This window comes from Oncorhynchus masou, chromosome 11 (assembly GCF_036934945.1).
Source record: "Oncorhynchus masou masou isolate Uvic2021 chromosome 11, UVic_Omas_1.1, whole genome shotgun sequence".
NCBI classification, from domain to species: domain Eukaryota; kingdom Metazoa; phylum Chordata; class Actinopteri; order Salmoniformes; family Salmonidae; genus Oncorhynchus; species Oncorhynchus masou.
In genome coordinates, this window is record NC_088222.1 from 36186827 (window position 1) to 36207116 (window position 20290).

Consider the following 20290-nt stretch of genomic DNA (forward strand, 5'->3'; position numbering starts at 1 on the left):
ACCTGGTTAAATAAAGGTGAAATAAAAACATTTATTTTTATTTTTACTGCCTTTTTAAAAACATAGCTGATATTGGTGACTTACTTTAACCAATATGGTTTCTACCGACAATTTAGATGTACAAACTATGGCATAATGGAATGATGAGCAGGTAAGAGGCAATTCGTAATTTCGATTAAGACATTAATGAGCAAGCTAAGATGGACGCAGTCAATATAACTATTTGTTCAGCACTTTTCAAATGTACAGCGACAGAATTCATAACTTTGGGCTGTTCTGACAGTACTCTCCCTGTACACCAAGTAGGAACCATAGGATAAATAAAGGGGTATATAAGCAGACAATGAAAGCTCTTACAATATTCGATGATGTAATTTCTCTAAAACAGACTATAGGCTACATGTGCACCACCAAGTCAGAACAGTAGGCTAAGTTATGTGGGGGAAAGGGGCCAAGTTATTAGGGTGAGGCACATGGGAAACTTACTATACAACATACACTTGTTATTACTTTCTTAGCTACAGTATACATATCTCCCTGGCATATTACATAATTTATGCAGCAGCGTACAAGATGTTTTTGAAATCACCTTGTTGTGCTGTGCTCACTTGAACAGGAAGGTGGCGCGGCGGTCTTTCTGTGGGCAAACTTTGTCATCAAAGTCTGGCATTATTTGGATTTATGGTGTTTTCAAGACAACTGGGGACTCGAGAAAAAAAACCAAGGTTGAATCATGACGTCAGTGATCTCCAGAAAGAGGCTAGAGTTCCCGACTTGGAACTCCGAGTTGGATTACTGTTCAAAATGTATTTTCCCTTTCAGACCTCGTTTTTTTTTTAGAGTTCCCAGTTGTCTTGAACTCACTGAAGTCTGAGATTTCCAATTTCCGAGTTTCCAGTTGTTTTGAGCACGGCAGAAGTCATGCTGGATTGACAGCATAGCCATTGTATTCAACATTTTGTGGCCCATGGTGTTGAATGTGAATGTTTATCCTTTTAAGCTTGGAAAAAAGACCCCAGACTTGGACCACACACCCTCTCCACTGAATAGCAGGCTAGTGATTTGCTTTGCAACACTTTCAGTTAGCCACCGATTCCTTCCTAACCACTCATTGTTGAATTAGCAATTTCAAACTTGTTGTGTAATGTTTATGTCCAATGGCCGATGAGTATGTTTAATCTATAATTTCTCTTTATATGACAAGGTTTGAAAAGAATTTGCCGGTAGATTGTCGACTTGATTCATGACGATGACTGCTTGTCTAGCTTGCTAGCTAAGATTGTAAAAGTATGATGTTGACATGTCCAATCAAAGCTACGGTAGATATAACGTGATTTGACATAATTTTATCTGTGGCCAATGACCTTGAGCCTTCTTGGATGGGAACTTCTAATGTAAATCTATGGCAGCACCCAAGGGGCTTGAATTTTCGAGCTCTACCCGTAGATTTTGCCGTGATGAAGTGTCCCCATGAGTGACAGAACACCGAGCGAATCACGGCGCAACTAGAGAACATTATCAACCCCTGTGCTCTGTATTTTCTGCTGGCTGCCCCACCACTACAGAAAGCATTGAGTTAGGCTGAAACTCCTGCATTTTGGAGCTGCCTTACAAAAAGAGACCATGTTTGTATGCAGCTTTATTGACTTGAATTATTTTTTTATTACATTGTTTGCAAACAGATTTGTTTTCTTTTGCTAAACAGGTGGGGTTCAAAATTCCCTAAATGACGGGTTGCCACTGCATTGGCACTTTGATTGGAACCGGTGCTATGGTCATGTGACACGAATATCGAGCTCTTTGGCCACGCTTATCAGTGGTGGGTTTATGCACACACTAGAAATCCCCCCCCCCCCCCAAAATGTTAATTGACCACAAAATCAATATTTTGCAATGGCCATCTCAGTCTCCCCAGCTAGCAAATTTGGGTCTTTGGAAGTTGTCAGAAGGTCCATTTTTGGTTTCCCATTGGTTCTGGTAAAACCGGTAAAACTCAACGTTTTTTAACCGGAAATGAAAAATACACCTCTTCTGGGAATGTACATCTTTAGGTAGCAGGGATGTTCTGAGAATGTTTTACTATGATTCCCTGAAAGTTTTCCTGGGATGCTTAGGTTAACTGTTTTGAACAGATAGGACACATACATTAATTTGTTCCATGGCATTAATCCACTGCACCACCAGGATGGAGCAAACATGCTATCTTTTTTTAACTCATACAAAGCTGTTCATTTCAGTCTATTTAAATGGAAACTTCAAAAGGAAACAATCACTCATTAAGATCAAGTGTGACCAATTAGTGTTTTTGTTTTTTACATGTATTTTTAAGGAACTCAGTCCGGCTTTCAACATACTCTTGAAAGTTGTAATAGTAGATTGCACTTGGTGCAATTTAGAAATTGGGTAGTGCATCATCAGTTTTCCTCATGTAATTTCAGTCATTGTATACCAGATCATCTAGTCCATGTCAGCTAACATTTTTTAAGTGGGTTTTTTAGCCCATAGATTTTGTTGTAGTGTTTGAGTCACTCAAATATCCCATGAATACACTTTAGACATGGTAAAATGTATAGAATTAAAAATGCAAGAAAATTAGCTTTGAAACTGCAAAATTGTCTCTGCCCCCATAACCAAATGTGTAGAATTGCAGGAAATAAACTTTAAATCTGATGATTCACAATTCTGAATGGGGGGGCTGAGTGAAAAAGTTTGAGAACCCCTGAGATAGAGAGAGTTTTGTTGACTCTTTTAGCAGTTGATGTTATTCTTTAATAACACAGACCCCAAAGCAAAATAGGGGAGGAAAATAGGTTTATTCAAATAGGACATATCATGATTGGAAGTAGATGGTCGTTCTCCCCTGTCCTCAGTGATGCTCTCCAGTGATCCTTTTAAAATGTTTTATTTAACCTTTATTTAACCAGGAAAAGCCCATTGAGACCCAGGGTCTATTTTTCAAGGGAGACCTGGCCAAGAAGGCAGCAACAATCAATACATTACAGAATTAAAACATATAACAATACAATACAACAACATGATCCAGCCTAAATAAAACATTTACACTCCTCTGTAACAGTCTCCCATCAATATTTTAAATACATTCAGTGGCACTAACATATCTAGATGAAGCATGGATTGTAGATTATTCCCTGCGTTTGGTGCACAAGAAGGCAGTCTTGTCTAATACTGTGAATGTCCTGGGGACTTTAAGTAGCAACCACATAGCAGACCGGGTATGGTAACTGCTGGTGGCTTTGTAGATGAACACATACAAATGTATCTTTCTGCCCATATAAATATAAAATGGTCCAACCTACCATTTGGTACAATGTGCAATGGTGGCATTTGTAATAAAGCACAAGGATGCATGATAAACAGAGTCCAGTCTCTGGAAGACGGAGGAGGCTGCATACATTTACAACAAGTCACCATAATCAATTACAGAGAGAAAAGTGGCCTGAAAAAGCTTCTTTCTAGCCATTCTCTCCTGTGGTTCTTTCCTGTGATTATCTCCACAGAACAAAGGGACAGGATCTAGTTTTATAACCCAGACCTAGCCTGTGGTTGACCAATTAGAAGTCAGTGCGACTGGGCCAATGGCCGTGCAGTGTGACTGGGCCAATGGCCAAATAACAAGTATCCTATTTCAGGCTCACTGTGTAGACAAATTCCTCCTATGTCTCTGACCCATTAAAAAGAATTCCCTATTGCAGAAAAAACACTATTTCCATTAATTCTATTGACTTCTCATCCTCTTGACCTCTCGTACTTTGTCTCTGCGTTGTGTATTTCTCTTTAAAATATTCTTATAACGTTGAGAAAGGGGGATACCTAGTCAGTTGTCCAACTGAATGTATTCAACTGAAAAGTGTTTTCCACATTTAACCCAACCCCTCTGAATCAGAGAGGTGCGGGGGGCTGCCTTAATCAACATCCACATCTTCGGCGCCTGGGGAACACTGGGTTAACTGCCTTGCCCAGGGGCAGAATGACAGATTTTTACCTTGTCAGCTCAGGGATTCAGTCCAGCATCCTTCCGGTTACTGGCCCAATGCTCTAGCCACTAGGCTAGAACAGAATGTTTATGTTTTTAAATAACATTCTTAGGATGTTCTTTGAACGTTACTAATGTTTTATTGTGGTTTTTATGGAACATTTTCATAATGTTCTGAGAACTTGACTTTAAATAGAACCATGAGGAAACCTGCGGAAAACATCACCTACTGGGCACAGATGTCAATTCATTGTCTATTTCACATTGGTACAATGTAATTTCATTGAAATTACGTGGATGCAACATTGATTGAATGAGTGTGTTCCCAGCAGGTATGCCTCAGTGCTGAAATCCCCACATTGTTTCTTAACGTTCTCTGAATATTTGGAGAAAATTACTTTAAATAGAACCATGAGGAAACCCGTAGGAAACGTTTTTCTGTAGTACTGAAATTCCCACAGAAGAACGTTGTTTCTTAACATTCTCTGAATGTTCTGAGAACATGACTTTAAATAGAACCATGAGAAAACCTACAGAAAATCTTATGCTAAAGTAATGAAATTGTGGAAAGCTTGTATTATAACCCTGGGACAACCCCGATCTGGCCATGCTCTAAGAAACATATGGTTTCAGAATGTTATGGACTAACTGGGTCTGGACTTGAACCCCATTGTTTTTGAATTGAAGAGGACAGTCCATAAGGCTTAAGTGCAGATGAAGGATTTCAAGGATCTGGAAATATTCTTTATGGAGGAATGGTCTAAAACCCCTCCCAATGTGTTTTCTAATCTCATAAAACATTTTAGAAAAAGGCTCCGTGTTGTTATCCTCGCAAGGGCCCTGTTGGAGTATTTAAAACAGGGGATACTATCTTTTTGAGACTTCTTTTATATTATTTGTTAAACAAATTCCCTTTCTCTGAACAATTGTATTAGTATAAAATAATATATTTATATATATTTTTTTATCATACAATATAGACAGTGTTATAGAGTGCACTTGACATTTCTATGTCTTATGACTCAGCACATGAATGAAAGCTTTAATATATCCAGGGCACTAGGCCCAAACTGTAATTTGTTCAAAGTTTGTTCAAATTACCATCAATGTAATTTTTATATGCGACTGACAACGGCTCAACATTTTCAAATGTGACCGAGTTAGAACGGCTTAAAAATATATATTTTTTAAAGTTGAGGCTAAGACTAAATGTAAGAAATCAACCAATCAATCAATCAATCAATCAATCAATCAATCAATCAATCAATAACCGGTGCATTTCAATTCTCAGGTGGGTCTTAGTGTATAAGAAGGGGTACCAATCGAGGGAAGAGACCGTCCAGAGCTCTGTCATCACCAAGCTGAAAGGAGTGGTCATGACTAACAGCACAGAATCTGGACTTTACCTATGGGGGGCTGAGGATTATGTCATACCTCCAACGGTGAGATCCGTGAACTTTTGGGGAGATTTTATGTACACAGATAAAGCTGGCGCAGTACACAGCTTTACTGCTAGATGATTCATTCAAGTCTATTTGAGTTGAAGCTCATCAGTGATACAGCAAGTCATTGATTGTATATTTCAAGTACAATGAGTCACATTTTTATGGGGGCAACTCACTTTCATCAGTTTTCAATCACACCGAAATAGTTTTTTAAATAACATGACACCACATGCAGATTTATATCACATCAATAGAGACAGTATATCTGACCATGCCATGAGAATAGTACACTGTTACAAACACTGGAGGACATGACACATAAGCATGTTTGTCAGCTATTTTGAACATACAATTTTAGAATATGATACGTTGACATGTATTTAGAGTGCTCTTCAATTATTATCAAGAACACGTCTGATGTCTTTAAATAATGTGCATTTTGTCATGGCAAAGGCAATGATTGGGGTCATTGGACATTATACTTTGCAGGCTATAGAGCAATAGGACAATCACACATTTCGCTATATACTGTACATTTTTAACTATAAACTACTGAGTCTTTTTTTCTCCTCAAGGGACAAACCATTTCATCTGTCCTGTTAAATAAAAGAGAGAGGGTTGTTCCCCAAGTCTAATTGCTATAATTCTCTTAACCTTTGGCGACTCAGTGATAAACCGATTAAATAGAAAGGTCTGCTCTTGTCGACATGGTGAGCCCAGTCAGATCTCCTTCATTTTGTAAGGCTATATTAATATGGAGTGAGAAGCTGTGCTATTTACATTTAAGCTTGCGGCATTAAAAGCTTTGATAAATTAATATGTATTTAGGGCTTTGATTTTGTACAATTAATACACAGTCCCCTAACTAACCTGACCGAGGAAAGTATAGTGTCCAACATTTTAGCTTGTTTTTGATTTTCAGGGTGAACAAGTCTTCTTCATTGTTACAAACTACCTCGAGACCCCAAATCAGAGGCTTGGGTTCTGTGCTGAGGTGAGTGAAAGCAATATTGTATTACCGTAATCGAGACAAAAATCTTGTTAATTGACTTTATTTTGAAAGATCCCCCAATTCTGAGATAGAGATTGGATGACTGTGCAGCTGAGATAGGAATACTTTAATGACCCAATCAAACAAGGAAATTAAACTCTGCATTGATGATGCAAGTATTCTCACCATATATGGCAAAGTAAACAGAAAATCGACTGGTAATTTGGGGCGGATGTCAGAATCCAAACTGCTTATAGCAGGTAATTATGATGCCTTAGTAGGCCCAACAGTTTTTTCCCCAGAGAGAGATGGCTTGACCTTGTGTTACGACAAATGAGTGAGGAGGTGTGGAGTCAGAAACCTACCCACCTCCTGGTTCACCCTCTCCACCTGCCCATTACTCTCCGGGTGATACCCTGAGGTCAGGCTGACCGATACCCCCAGACGTTCCATAAATGCCCTCCATACACGGGAGATAAACTGGGGGCCCCGATCAGAAACTATATCCTCGGTCACCCCGTAGTGCCGGAAGACATGGGTGAAAAGAGCTTCCGCTGTCTGTAGGGCCGTAGGGAGACCGGGCAATGGGATAAGACGGCAGGACTTAGAGAACCGATCCACAACGACCAGGATCGTTGTGTTACCCTGAGAGGGGGGAAGGTCAGTAAGAAAATCGACCGATAGATGGGTCCACGGCCGTTGTGGAACGGGAAGAGGTTGTAATTTACCTCGTGGCAGGTGTCTAGGAGCCTTACTCTGGGCGCACACCGAACAGGAGGAGACATAGAATCGCACATCCCTCCTCAAAGTGGGCCACCAGTACTTCCTCTGAAGACCTCGCACTGTCCTAAAAATACCTGGGTGACCCGACGAGGGTAGACAATGAGCCCATCGAATCAATTGATCACGAACAGCAAGAGGCACGTACCTACGACCCTCCGGACACTGTGGAGGCGCAGGTTCCTCCCTTAGCGCCCGCTCGATGTCCGCGTCCACATCCCATACTACTGGTGCCACCAGCTTAGCTGCCGGAATGATGGGAGTAGGATCGATGGACCTGTCCTCAGTGTCATAGAGTCTTGACAGCGCGTCGGCCTTAGTGTTGAGGGAACCTGGTCTATACGAGATAGTAAAACGAAATCTGGTGAAATACATGGCCCACCTTGCCTGACGAGGATTCAGTCTCCTAGCTGATCGGATATACTCCAGGTTACGGTGGTCAGTCCAGATAAGGAAAGGGTGCTTAGCCCCCTCAAGCCAGTGTCTCCACACCTTCAGAGCCTTAACCATAGCCAACAACTCCCTATCCCCCACATCATAATTCCGCTCCGCTGGCCCAAGTTTCTTCGAAAAAAAGGCACAGGGGCGGAGCTTCGGTGGCGCACCCGAACGCTGTGAGAGCACCGCTCCAACCCCAGCCTCAGATGCGTCCACCTCTACTATAAACGCCAAAGAAGGGTCCGGATGTGCCAACGCCTCAGTGAACATCGCCTTCAACTTACGAAAAGCTCCGTCCGCCTCTGCTGACCACTGTAAACGCACCGCCCCCCCCCCTTCAGCAGTGAGGTAATAGGGGCAGCTACCTGACCAAAACCCCGGATAAACCTCCGGTAGTAATTGGCAAACCCCAAGAACCGCTGCACCTCCTTTACTGTGGTCGGAGTCGGCCAATTACGCACAGCCTTTACGCGGTCACCATCCATTACCAACCCAGAGCTGGAAATGCGATAACCCAGGAAGGAAACTGATCGTTTGTAAAACTCACATTTCTCCGCCTTCACATACAGGTCATGCTCCAGCAGTCGTCTAAGAACCTTGCGCACCAGAGATACATGCTCAGTGCGTGTAGCGGAGTAGATCAAAATATCGTCAATATACACCACTACACCCTGTCCGTGCAGGTCTCTGAGAATCTCATCCACAAAGGATTGAAATATAGCTTGAGCATTCTTTAAACCGTATGGCATGACGAGGTACTCATAATGGCCAGAAGTAGTGCTAAATGCAGTTTTCCACTCATCTCCATCCCGAATACGCACCAGATTATAAGCACTCCTGAGATCCAGTTTAGTGAAGAACTGCGCTCCGTGAAATGATTCCACTGCGTAGCAATGAGAGGTAGTGGGTAACTAAAACCCACCGTGATGGAATTTAGACCTCTATAATCAATACACGGACGCAAACCACCATCTTTTTTCTTCACAAAAAAGAAACTCGAAGAGACAGGTGACATGGAGGGCCGAATGTACCCCTGTCCCAGAGCCTCGGTGATATAAGTTTCCATAGCCACCGTCTCCTCCTGGGACAAAGGATACACATGACTCCTGGGGAGTGCAGCGTTACCCTGGAGGTTTATCACGCAATCCCCCTGCCTGTGGGGTGGTAATTGGGTCGCCTTCTTTTTACTGAAAGCGATAGCCAAATCGTCATACTCAGCTGGAATGCGCACGGTGGAAACCTGGTCTGGACTCTCCACCGTTGTCGCACCGATGGAAACCCCTACACACCTGCCTGAACACTCATCAGACCACCCCTGGAGAGTTCCCTGTTTCCACGAAATCGTAGGATTATGAATAGCTAGCCAGGGAATCCCCAGCACCACTGGAAACGCAGGTGAATCGATAAGGAACAAACTAATTCGCTCCTTGTGATTCCCCTGCGTAATCATCTCCAACGAAATTGTGGCTTTCCTCACCAGCCCTGACCCTAATGGTCAACTATCTAAAGAGTGCATGGGAAAAGGGGGGTCTACTTTTACTAACGGAATCCTCAACCTCTGAGCGAGTCCGCGATCTATAAAGTTTCCAGCTGCGCCTGAATCTACCAGTGCCTTATGCTGGAGAGAAGGAGAATAATTAAGGAAACAAATTAATAAGAACATGTGACCAACAGGAAACTCTGGGAGAGTGTGGTGCTTACTCACCTGGGGTGACCGAGGAGTGTTCTGCCTGCCTTCTCGATTCCCAGATTAATTCCTCCAGCACCGACCAGACGTGTGCCCTCTCCGGCCACAACTGGTACAGGAGGAGCTTCCTCTTCCGATCTCCCTAGACGCGGTCCCTCCTAGCTCCATCGGGATAGGAGCAGGAGGGTCAGGAGGTAGAACTGACAGGACCCTTTCAGAACGTCCGCGAGCAGCTAGCAGATGGTCCAACCGGATCGACAGGTCTATCAGTCCATCCAGGCTAAGTGTAGTGTCCCGACAGGCCAGCTCCCTGCGGACGTCCTCTCTCAGGCTACACCTGTAATGGTCTATCAGGGCCCTGTCGTTCCACCCTGCTCCAGCGGCCAAGGTCCGGAACTCCAGCGCGAAGTCCTGCGCGCTCCTCGTCCCCTGTCTGAGATGGAACAATCTCTCACCCGCCGCTCGACCTTCTGGAGGGTGATTGAACACTGCCCTGAAACGGCGGGTGAACTCCGGGTAATTGTCCTTCGCTGAGTCGGGCCCGTTCCAGACCGCATTAGCCCACTCCAGGGCTCTACCCGTAAGGCATGTGATGAGGACCCACACTCTCTCCTCGTCCGAGGGAGCCGGCCGAACGGTGGCCAGGTAGAGGTCTAGTTGAAGCAGGAATCCCTGGCACCCGCTGCTCCATCGTACTCCCTCGGAGGCGTAATGCGCAGAGCGCTGGAACCGGATCCAGATGGGGGAGATGGTAGAGTTGCTGGTGGGAGGGATGGTGGGGTAGTAGGGAGACCATTCCACTCCCAACGATGCATCCTCTCCATCATTTGATCCATCGCTGATCCTAGGCGATGGAGGATGGACGTGTGATGAAGGACTCTCTCCTCCATAGTGGGAAGAGGAGTGGTCGCTGCTCCTGCTGACTCCATATTTTGGTGCGGGCTTCTATTACGACAAATGAGTGAGGAGGTGTGGAGTCAGGCACAGAGAGCAAAAGATGTGGGAAAAAACACGCTTTAATGTCCAGGAAAAATTACATGAACAAAAGTAGGAAAACAAATGATCAGAAATAATAATGGACAGCGCGAAACCCAAAATACAAAACAAAAATACACTCAAACACAGAACAGACGAACAAGCCCGCACGAAACAGAAGCGGGCTGAACAAACTATATATAACCCCACCCTAACAACCAAACAAGAAACAGGTGATACCAATCAGACAAAACCAAAGGAATACAGAACAACGGATCGGTGATAGCTAGTAGACCGGCGACGACGACCGCCGAGCGCCACCCGAACAAGAAGGGGAGTCACCTTCGGTAATATTCGTGACATCTTGACCTTGGTTATTTTATATTTTAGTAGACTTTCGGTGCCGTTATGATGATTTTCAGAAAAGTTATGAAAAATATATTAATTATATTTAAAATTATGAAACGTTCATAGTATGAAGGGGGCGATGTGGCACTGTTCACTGGTCCAATAACATTGTGTATACCTAAATAGCTTTAGCATTCAAATGATACTCCCTATTGTGTTCACCATGCTATTGTATGTTGCCGTCGTCTCTAGGCTCTTCAATACACAGCTTTGAATACAGGTTTGCATTTTCAACTACAGCAACGTGTCCTTTTTTCTCCAGAGCCCTAAGGTGCCAGATGGCCAATGTGTAAACAATGAGGATTGTGCCGAGGGTGAAGTGGTAATAGCTGGCAATGGTAAGGACTAATATGGTCAACTGGGGCAGTCTATCTCATTTCAATTTCCAAGATAACATTTATTTACAGATTAACACTGGTTATGGTCACATTTCTCTTAAATGCACATTACCACTAATTTTTAGGAAGTGTATAAGAATCACCAGGGTTGGAATTGGACACGTCTCTCTTAAAAAATTCCTTGATATTGACATTTAAAAAAATCTATTTTGCATGTTAAAATTATTCAACTCTGGGATCTCATACGTGTTACCATTCCCCTTAATTTCCACCTTGAATATTATGTCTTTCCAGGATGTTGACAGGGATCTTTGCTTTTCCCTGCAGGGGTAAAGACTGGATTGTGTTTAAACTCTACAGGGACCTGTGAGATACATGGCTGGTGTCCCGTCGAGACGGTCCGGAAACCCTCGTGAGAATTCATCCTCTTTTGCTGTGAAAATAATGAAATACTCACTTTTGTATTGACACTCCACTAAAGATTGAGGATCTTAATTTGAGCCAATTTGCTACAGCAGGAATATAATCCTGCAGCAACAGGACATGTGGATTATTATGTGGATTATAACTAATGGACATTTTTGTAGTGGTTGATACATTATTTTGTTATGGCAAATCAAGTCTGAAATTTCAATGTAGAAATGACAAACTTTAGAAATTCTCAGCAACAAAAGATTAAGATCCTATGTACTTCAGCATGAAGTACCTTGTCCTGATTATCTACCATTAGGTAGCAGTCACTCTGGATTAACACGTTTCCACTTCATTTCCAGGGAGGCTTTATTAAGCAAGGCAGAAAACTTCACCATTTACATCAAGAACTTTGTCAGGTTTCCAAAGTTTGAATTCTCCAAGTAAGTGGTTATGAGTGGTGCTAAGTGGTGCTTGTTCATACAGACCTCAAACTAGTCCCTAGAGACTGTCTGTCTCTACAGACACAGTCAGTGTCAGTGACATAGATCAGTAAGTATGTGTGAGTTGGGCAGTGGGGGATACATGTCCTAGCACTGCTTTGAATAGCTATGAGGGTGCACAGTCCCTTCTATTTATATACCCCCAAAGTCGTGTGTTTGTGTGTGTGTGTGTGTGTGTGTGTGTGTGTGTGTGTGTGTGTGTGTGTGTGTGTGTGTGTGTGTGGGGTGAGGTCATCTGAGACGTCCTTGACAGCAGAGCAGGCCCAGCCCTGGACAGGTGTTAGAAAAGATCTGATTGGCTCACTGGGCTCTCATGCCAAGAAGGCTGTTGTAGAAGGTTTAATCAGCTAGAACATTGGTATTGTCTTTCCAAGCCTAACCTGGAAATTACAGAGACGTCAGACCTCTGCCAATTGATCATTTCAGTTGTAGATCTTTTGATTACGTTGTGTGTATTGAATGTAAAATGTCTAAACTATGAAGTAATTGATCTATAAAGTTACTTGATATGATATGTAGCTCTGTGCTATTCCTTATCTAATTTAGGGTCAAAGAGAAAGCTTGTTATTTGAAGCTGATAAGATAACTTCACTGCTCAGTTTATTATGTTTTAGGCCTATGACCTTTTTGGGATTTAGACAAGGAAAAGTATGATACTGAACTACTAAGCACATAGCGAAATGCTACATGTCCTGTTCTGTCTTCTTTCCCCTCAGGTCAAATGTTCTGGACACCGGTAATGACTCCTATCTAAAGAGATGTTCCTATGACAACGTCCTCCAACCCTACTGCCCCATCTTTCGTCTGGGAGACCTGGTCAGCAGGACTGGACACGACTTTCAGGACATGGCTGTAGTGGTACAGATTTACAATCTTTTTGTTTTGAAATGTACACTTTATTTAACCAAGAAGTCACATTGAGGTTAGGTGACCTTTTTCCCTGGCAGAGCTGGCATAGAGGGGCAGCAATGTTGTATAAAAACAAAGGTTTATCAGCATACAGTACGTTGCTACCCAGGAAAGACACTCAATACAATGCATTAAACAGTCAGTAATCAGGGTTGGGTTTCTAGTAACAGTGCGTCCGAATTATGTTTTTCAGGCCTTCGTCATGCTATCCAAGCAGTGTGGGAGGGATGTAGGTCTCTCTTCCTTCAGTCCATTTCATAATGTTGCTTGCTTTCAGGCAGTTAGGTAATGACCATTATTTTGATGACCTTTAATTAGACTTTTGCCATGTAGGCTGTGGTCATTAGGCATGAAATTGAAATTCATTTAATTTTACCTTTATTTAACCAGGCAAGTCAGTTAAGAACAAATTCTTATTTTCAATAACGGCCTAGGAACAGTGGGTTAACTGCCTGTTCAGGGGCAGAACGACAGATTTGTACCTTGTCGGCTCAGGGGTTTGAACTTGCAACCTTCCGGTTCCTAGTCCAACGCTCTAACCACAGATGCCGAGCAGTTGCCATACCAGGCGGTGATGCAACCGGTCAGGATGCTCTCAATGGTGCAGCTGTAGAACTTTTTGAGGATCTGGGGACCCATGCAAAATCTTTTCAGTCTCCTGAAGAGGAAAAGGTTTTGTTGTGCCCTGTTCACGACTCTCTTGGTGTGTTTGGACCATGATAGTTTGTTGGTGATGTGGACACCAAGGAACTTGAAACTCTCGACCCGCTCCACTACAGCCCCTTTGATATTATTGTGGGGGCCTGTTCGGCCCGCCTTTTCCTGTGGTCCACGATCAGCTCCTTTGTTTTGCTCCCATTGAGGGAGAGGTTGTTGTCCTGGCACCACACTGACAGTTCTCTGACCACCTCCCTATAGGCTGTCTCATCGTTGTCGGTGATCAGGCCTACCGCTGTTGTGTCGTCAGAAAACTTAATGATAGTGTTTGAGTCGTGTTAGGCCACGCAGTCGTGGGTGAACAGGGAGTACAAGAGTGGACTAAGTACAAACCCCTCAGGAGCCCCAGTGTTGAGGATCAGCATGGCATACGTGTTGTTGCCTACCCTTACCACCTGCGGGCGGCCCGTCAAGAAGTCCAGGATTCAGTTGCAGAGGGAGGTGTTTAGGCTTAGGGTCCTTAGCTTAGTGATGAGCTTCGTGGGCACTATGCTGTTGAATGCTGAGCTGTAGTCAATGAACAGCATTCTCACATAGGTGTTCCTTCTGTCCAGACGGGAAAGGGAAGTGTGGAGTGCAATTGAGATTGTGTCATCTATGGATTTGTTGGAGCGGTATGCGAATTGTAGTGGGTCTAGGGTATCCGGGAGGATGCTGTTGATGTTTATTTTAATAATTGGACACGATTGGTAGATTAACAAGAAGTTTGTCTTTCATTTGGTGTATTGCACTTGTGAATGTATGAAAGTTACATATTTCCCCTAGCGGAACCTCTAGCCATAAGAAGATTTATATAAGGGGCTTTGGTAACAAAATGGATGGCACTGTGATAGACTGCATCCAGTTTGCTAAGTAGAGTATTGAAAGCTATTTTGTAGATGATATCGCCGAAGTCGAGGATCGGTAGGAGAGTCAGTTTTACTAGGGTAAGTGTTGTATAGCATTGAAGCTCGTTTGGAGGTTAGCTAAGACAGTGTTCAAAGAAAGGCCAGAAGTTTACAGAATGGTGTCGTCTGCGTAGAGGTGGATCAGGGAATTACCTGCCGCAAGAGCGACATCATGGATATATACAGAGAAGAGAGTTGGCCCGAGAATTGAACCCTGTGGCACCCCATAGAGGCTGCCAGAGGTCCGGACAACAGGCCCTCCGATTTGACACACTGAACTCTGTCTGCAAAGTAGTTGGGGAACCAGGCGAGGTAGTCATTTGACAAACCAAGGCTATTGAGTCTGCCGATAAGAATCCGGTTATTGACAGAGTCGAAAGCCTTGGCCAGGTTGATGAAGAAGGCTGCACAGTACTGTCTTTTATCGATGGCGGTTATGATATCGTTTAGTACCTTGAACGTGCCTGAGGTGCACCCGTGACCAACTCGGAAACCAGATTGCACAGCGGAGAAAGTACTGTGGGATTCGAAATGGTCAGTGATCTGTTTATTAACGTGGCTTTCGAAGACTTTAGAAAGGCAGGGCAGGATGGATATAGGTCTATAACAATTTGAGTCTAGAGTGTGACCCCCTTTGAAGAGGGGAATGACCGCGGCAGCTTTCCAATCTTTAGGGATCTCGGATGATACGAAATAGAGGTTGAACAGACTGGTAATAGGGGTTGCAACAATGGCAGCGGACCATTTTAGAAAGAGAGGGTCCAGATTGTCTAGCCCTGCTGATTTGTACGGGTCCAGGTTTTGCAGCTCTTTCAGAACATCTGCATTCTGGATTTGGGTGAAGGAAAAGCTGGGGAGGCTCGGGTAAGTAGCTGCGGGGGGTGTGGCGCTGTTAGCCGGGGTTGGGGTAGCCAGGAGGAAAGCATGGCCAGCCGTATAGAAAAGCTTATTGAAATCTTTGATTATCATGGATTTATCGGTGATGATCATGTTACCTAGCCTCAGTGCAGTGGGCAGCTGGGAGGAGGTGCTCTTGTTCTCCATGGACTTTACAGTGTGCCAGAACGTTTGGGAGTTAGAGCTACAGGATGCACATTTCTGTTTGAAAAAGCTAGCCTTTGTTTTCCTGACTTCTTTGAACAGTTGCATATCGCGGGGACTATTCGCTGCTATTGCAGTCCGCCACATGATGTTTTTGTGCTGGTCAAGGGCAGTCAGGTCTGGAGTGAACCAAGGGCTATATGTGTTCTTAGTTCTACATTTTTTTAAAGGGGCATACTTATTTAAGATTGTGAGGAAATTACTTTTAAAGAACGACGCATCCTCGACTGACTGGATGAGGTCAATATCCTTCCAGGATACCTGGGCCAGGTCGATTAGAAAGGCCTGCTCGCAGAAGTGTTTTAGGGAGCGTTTGACAGTGATGTGGGGTGGTCATTTGACCACGGACCCATAGTGGATGCAGGCAATGATTCAGTGATTGCTGAGATCCTGGTTGAAAACAGCAGAGGTGTATTTGGAGGGCAAGTTGGTCAGGATGATATCTATGAGGGTGCCTATGTTTTATGGATTTAGGGTTGTACTTGGTGGGTTCCTTGATAATTTGTGTGAGATTGAGGGCATCTAGTGTAGATTGTAGGACTGCCGGGGTGTTAAGCATATCCCAGTTTAGGTCACCTAACAGAACAAACTCTGAAAATAGATGAGGGGCAATCAATTCATATATGGTGTCCAGGGCACAGCTGGGAGCTGAGGGGTCTATAACAGGCGGCAATAGTGAGGGACTTAATTCTGGAGAGATTCATTTTTAAAATTAGAAGTTCGAACTGTTTCGGCATAGACCTAGAGAGTATGACAGAACTTTGCAAGCTATCTCTGCAGTAGATTGCAACTCCTCCCCCTTTGGCAGTTCCATCTTGACGGAAAATGTTGTAGTTGGGGATGGAAATGTCAGAATGTTTGGTGGCCTTCCTAAGCCAGTATCCAGACACGGCAAGGACATGAGAGTTGGCGGAGTGTGCTAAAGCAGTGAGTAAAGCAAACTTAGGGAGGAGGCTTCTGATGTTAACATGCATGAAACCAAGGCCTTTTCGGTTACAGAAGTCAACAAATGAGAGTGCCTGGGGGCACGCAGGGCCTGGGTTAACCTCCACATCACCTGAGAAACAGAGGAGGAGTAGGAAGAGGGTACGGCTAAAGGCTATCAAAACTGGCCGTCAAGTGCGTTGGTGACAGAGAATTAAAGGAGCAGATTTCTGGGCATGGTAGAATAGATTCAGGGCATAATGTGCTGACAGAGGTATGGTGGGGTGTGGGTACAGGGGAGGTACGCTCAGGCACTGAGTGATGATAAGAGAGGTTGCATCTCTGGACATGCTGGTTATAATGGGTGAGGTCACCGCATGTGTGGGAGGTGGGACAAAGGAGGTATCTGAGGCATGTAGAGTGGGACTAGGGGCTCCACAGTAAAGTAAAACAATGATAACTATCCTAAACAACAGTATTCAAGGCATATTGACATTTGAGAGATTTAAAAGCAATCACAGGTGTTGATTGGGGGAGCGAGCTAAGACATCAACTGGTAAGACAACAACAGCTTATCAGCTAAGACAACAACAACAGGTGAAATGGTGATGAATGGGCTGAGAGGGTAAGTTAACTACACACAGGGGCTGAGTTCAGGGCTAGGGCTGACAGATAACGGCGGGATGCCGTGTCGACAAAGGATCCGGGCCAGGTGGCGAAAGAGGTATTGTAGTTGTAGTAATTTCGTTTGCTAGCCGGGAGATGCGCCTGGCTCGCGGCTAACTGGTGTGAGCTTCGGGGCAGGAGTGTTAGCCACTATAGCCACTCGGTAGCAGCTAGCTTGCAGCGATGATCCGATTCAAAGATCCAGCGCTTACGGCAAGTATATGGTGGAGTAGTGGATTCTAGCCGTGTTGGGGGTAGAGTCCGGGAGGCAACGGCTGAGTAGCCAGGTGATCACAGAGTAGGCCGGGAGGTGGGCCTGTCTCAGGGCTAGCTTCGGGGCTGTGTCACTCGGTGGCAGCTAGCTAGCTGTGATGATCAGGAGTAATGGTTCAGGGTTTACGGCAGGAATCTGGCATTGTAGTGGAGAAAAACAGTCCGAGGCTGGCAGGTATTATCCAGGCTAAAAAAACAGTTGGTGCCAGTGCAGAAGGTAATGGCCGCTAGCAGTGGCTAACAATGACTAAATAGCTAGTAGCTAATTTGCTGGTTAGCTTCTGATGGCTAGCTTCTGAAGGAGGTTCTGGCTATAAGGTCTTAAAAAAATAGCGGATCCGTGTCACATTGAGTGTGGCGGGTTACCGGAAGGTATATTTAACTTAAAAATGGAAAAGAGATTGAAAAATAAATTGATATATTGATATAATTGATATATACAAAAAAAGACGAAAAATACAAAAAGTAAACGAGAGGACGACAAACCACATCTGCATGTGAGCCATGACTAGCCTTTCAAAGCACTTCACGGCTACCGAAGTAGGCACTAATCATTTAGGCAGGTTACCTTCACTTCCTTGGGCACAGGGACTATGGCGGTCTGCTTGAAACATGTAGACTCAGTAAGGGAGAGGTTGAAAATATAATTGAAGACACTTGCCAGTTGGTCCGTGCATGCTTTGAATACACGTCCTGGTAATCCATCTGGCCCTGCGGGTTTGTGAATGTTGACCTGTTTAAAGGTCTTGCTCAAATCGGCTACCAAGAGCGTTATCACACATCCAGAACAGCAGGTGCTCTTGTGCATGCTTCAGTGTTGCTTGCCTCCAAGCGAGCATAAAAGGCATTTAGCTCATCTGGTAGGCTCGTGTCACTGGGCAGCTTGCGTCTGGGTTTCCCTTTGTAGTCCGTAATAGTTTTCAACCCCTACCACATCCGACGAGTGCCAGAGCCAGTGTAGTAGGATTCAATCTACTCCTGTATTGATGCTTTGCATGTTTGATGGTTCGTCTGAGGGCATAGCGGGATTTCTTATAAACGTCCGGATTAGTGTCCCGCTCCTTGAAAGCAGCAGCACTAGCCTTTAACTCGATGCGGATGTTGCCTGTAATCCATAGCTTCTGGTTGGGATATGTACGTACGGTCACTGTGGGGACGACGTCGTCGATGCACTTATTGATGAAGCCAATGACTGAGGTGGTATTCTCCTCAAAACCATTGGATGAATCCCGGAACATATTCCAGTCTATGCTCGCAAAACAGTCCTGTAGCGTAGCATTCGCGTCATCTGACCACTTCCGTATTGAGCAAGTCCTTGGTACTTCCTGCTTTCATTTTTGCTTTTAAGCAGGAATCAGGAGGATATAATTATGGCAAAGATGATCAGCAATGTGTTTGCTACTGTGTTATTGTTAGAGTTTCCAGTTTGTGCTTGAGGTTTTAACATTTTAAAGTACAGTATAATTATGTTCCTAGTTGTTAATGTTTAATGAGGTGTTGATGTAAATGCGACCACAGTTCATAGTCAAGGTTAAGAAAGTACATATTGGGGGGCGGAGCTAGCATGTTGGAGTGAACAGCTGTGCGTGAGAGGCTCCTGCAACTTTCTTGCGAAATAATCTAATTTAACCTACTTTATGGCACTTTTTACAACAAACGTTTCTTACTAATACAAGATTGGAACTTTTTATATGAAAATGGCGAGTAATAAGCGACCAAAGGACAATAAATCCACAGCGGAGGCCTACTCCCCACTAAACAACGAGACAGACATGGCGGGAGGCACCTGCAACAACGTGACACTTACAGAACTTACCCGGGCTTTGGGGGAGCTACGTGTTACTATAGCTGAGGATCTTAAGGCCACTATTGCTGAACTGGACACCAAAATCGAGAGCATCATTCGAACGGTCGCTTCGTATGGCCAGAGTATTGTGGACCTTGAGAAAGCTTCTGAATTCAACGCTGGTAGGATCGACGAGTTAGAGAAGCTATGCATGTCATTGCAGGATAGTGTGCAGAGGCTTTCTGTGAAAGTGGTGGACCTGGAGGGCCGATCCAGACGTAATAACCTTCGCGTTGCTGGTCTGGCAGAGGTGGTATTGGCGGGTTCTCGCCCCACCGACTTCTTCGCCAAGCTATTGAAGGATGCAATGGGATCGGATGTTTTGGATTTGGATCCCCAGCTGGACCGTGCACATTGCTCCCTTGTCCCAGTGCCTGGACTGGGCCAACGTCCTCGCCCAGTAATCATCTGTTGTCACAGTTTCAAGACCATCGATCTTATCCTGTGTGAAGCTCGAATGAGGGGCAACCTGTCACATAAAGGGCACCCATTCCGTGTCCATGAGGATTATGCGCCCAAAGCATCGCGCCTACTACAGAGATGTCATGACCAAACTCTACAAACTCCATCTTCCCCCAGCCTTGCTCTTCCCTGCAAGACTAAGAATTACCCCGCCTTCCGGTGAGAAGATTTGGCTCTCCTCGGTTTTGGACGCAGAGAAGTTTATCCGGGGATATACACCAATCCCCCGTACAGGTTAGAGTGCCTTGTCATTGTGTGTTAGGGTCTGCTCATGGACTCGAATCCATACTATACCATAATGGGTGAAACCGTATTAAACGGGCTCAACAAGGGCTACCGAACATGTAAGACGCTGAGCCGACCAATGGATGGCGGTCAGAGCTCTCATTTAACGTTAAATTCACTTTCATCCCGGCTGTGCTCAGAGCGATGCATATTTTTACTTCCAGGTTTGATCACTGACACCTTCAGATGGATATACTTACATTCCCCCATTTTTGTTTTGTTTCGTTATTTATTTTACAATCCTTACATT

At 44.4% G+C, this 20290-nt stretch overlaps 1 protein-coding gene across 2 annotated transcripts in view; it reads left to right on the top strand.

Moving 5' to 3' along the window:
* The window catches only part of LOC135548606 (P2X purinoceptor 5-like), a 32956-nt gene that overhangs the window by 5212 nt on the left and 7454 nt on the right, over window positions 1-20290 (top strand). For both annotated transcript variants that reach the window (XM_064978374.1, XM_064978373.1), the window contains exons 2-7: window positions 5286-5436; window positions 6362-6433; window positions 10981-11056; window positions 11384-11468; window positions 11830-11910; window positions 12687-12828. In XM_064978374.1, coding sequence (XP_064834446.1) covers window positions 5286-5436; window positions 6362-6433; window positions 10981-11056; window positions 11384-11468; window positions 11830-11910; window positions 12687-12828 — 607 coding nt within the window. The remainder of the gene's footprint in view (window positions 1-5285; window positions 5437-6361; window positions 6434-10980; window positions 11057-11383; window positions 11469-11829; window positions 11911-12686; window positions 12829-20290) is intronic.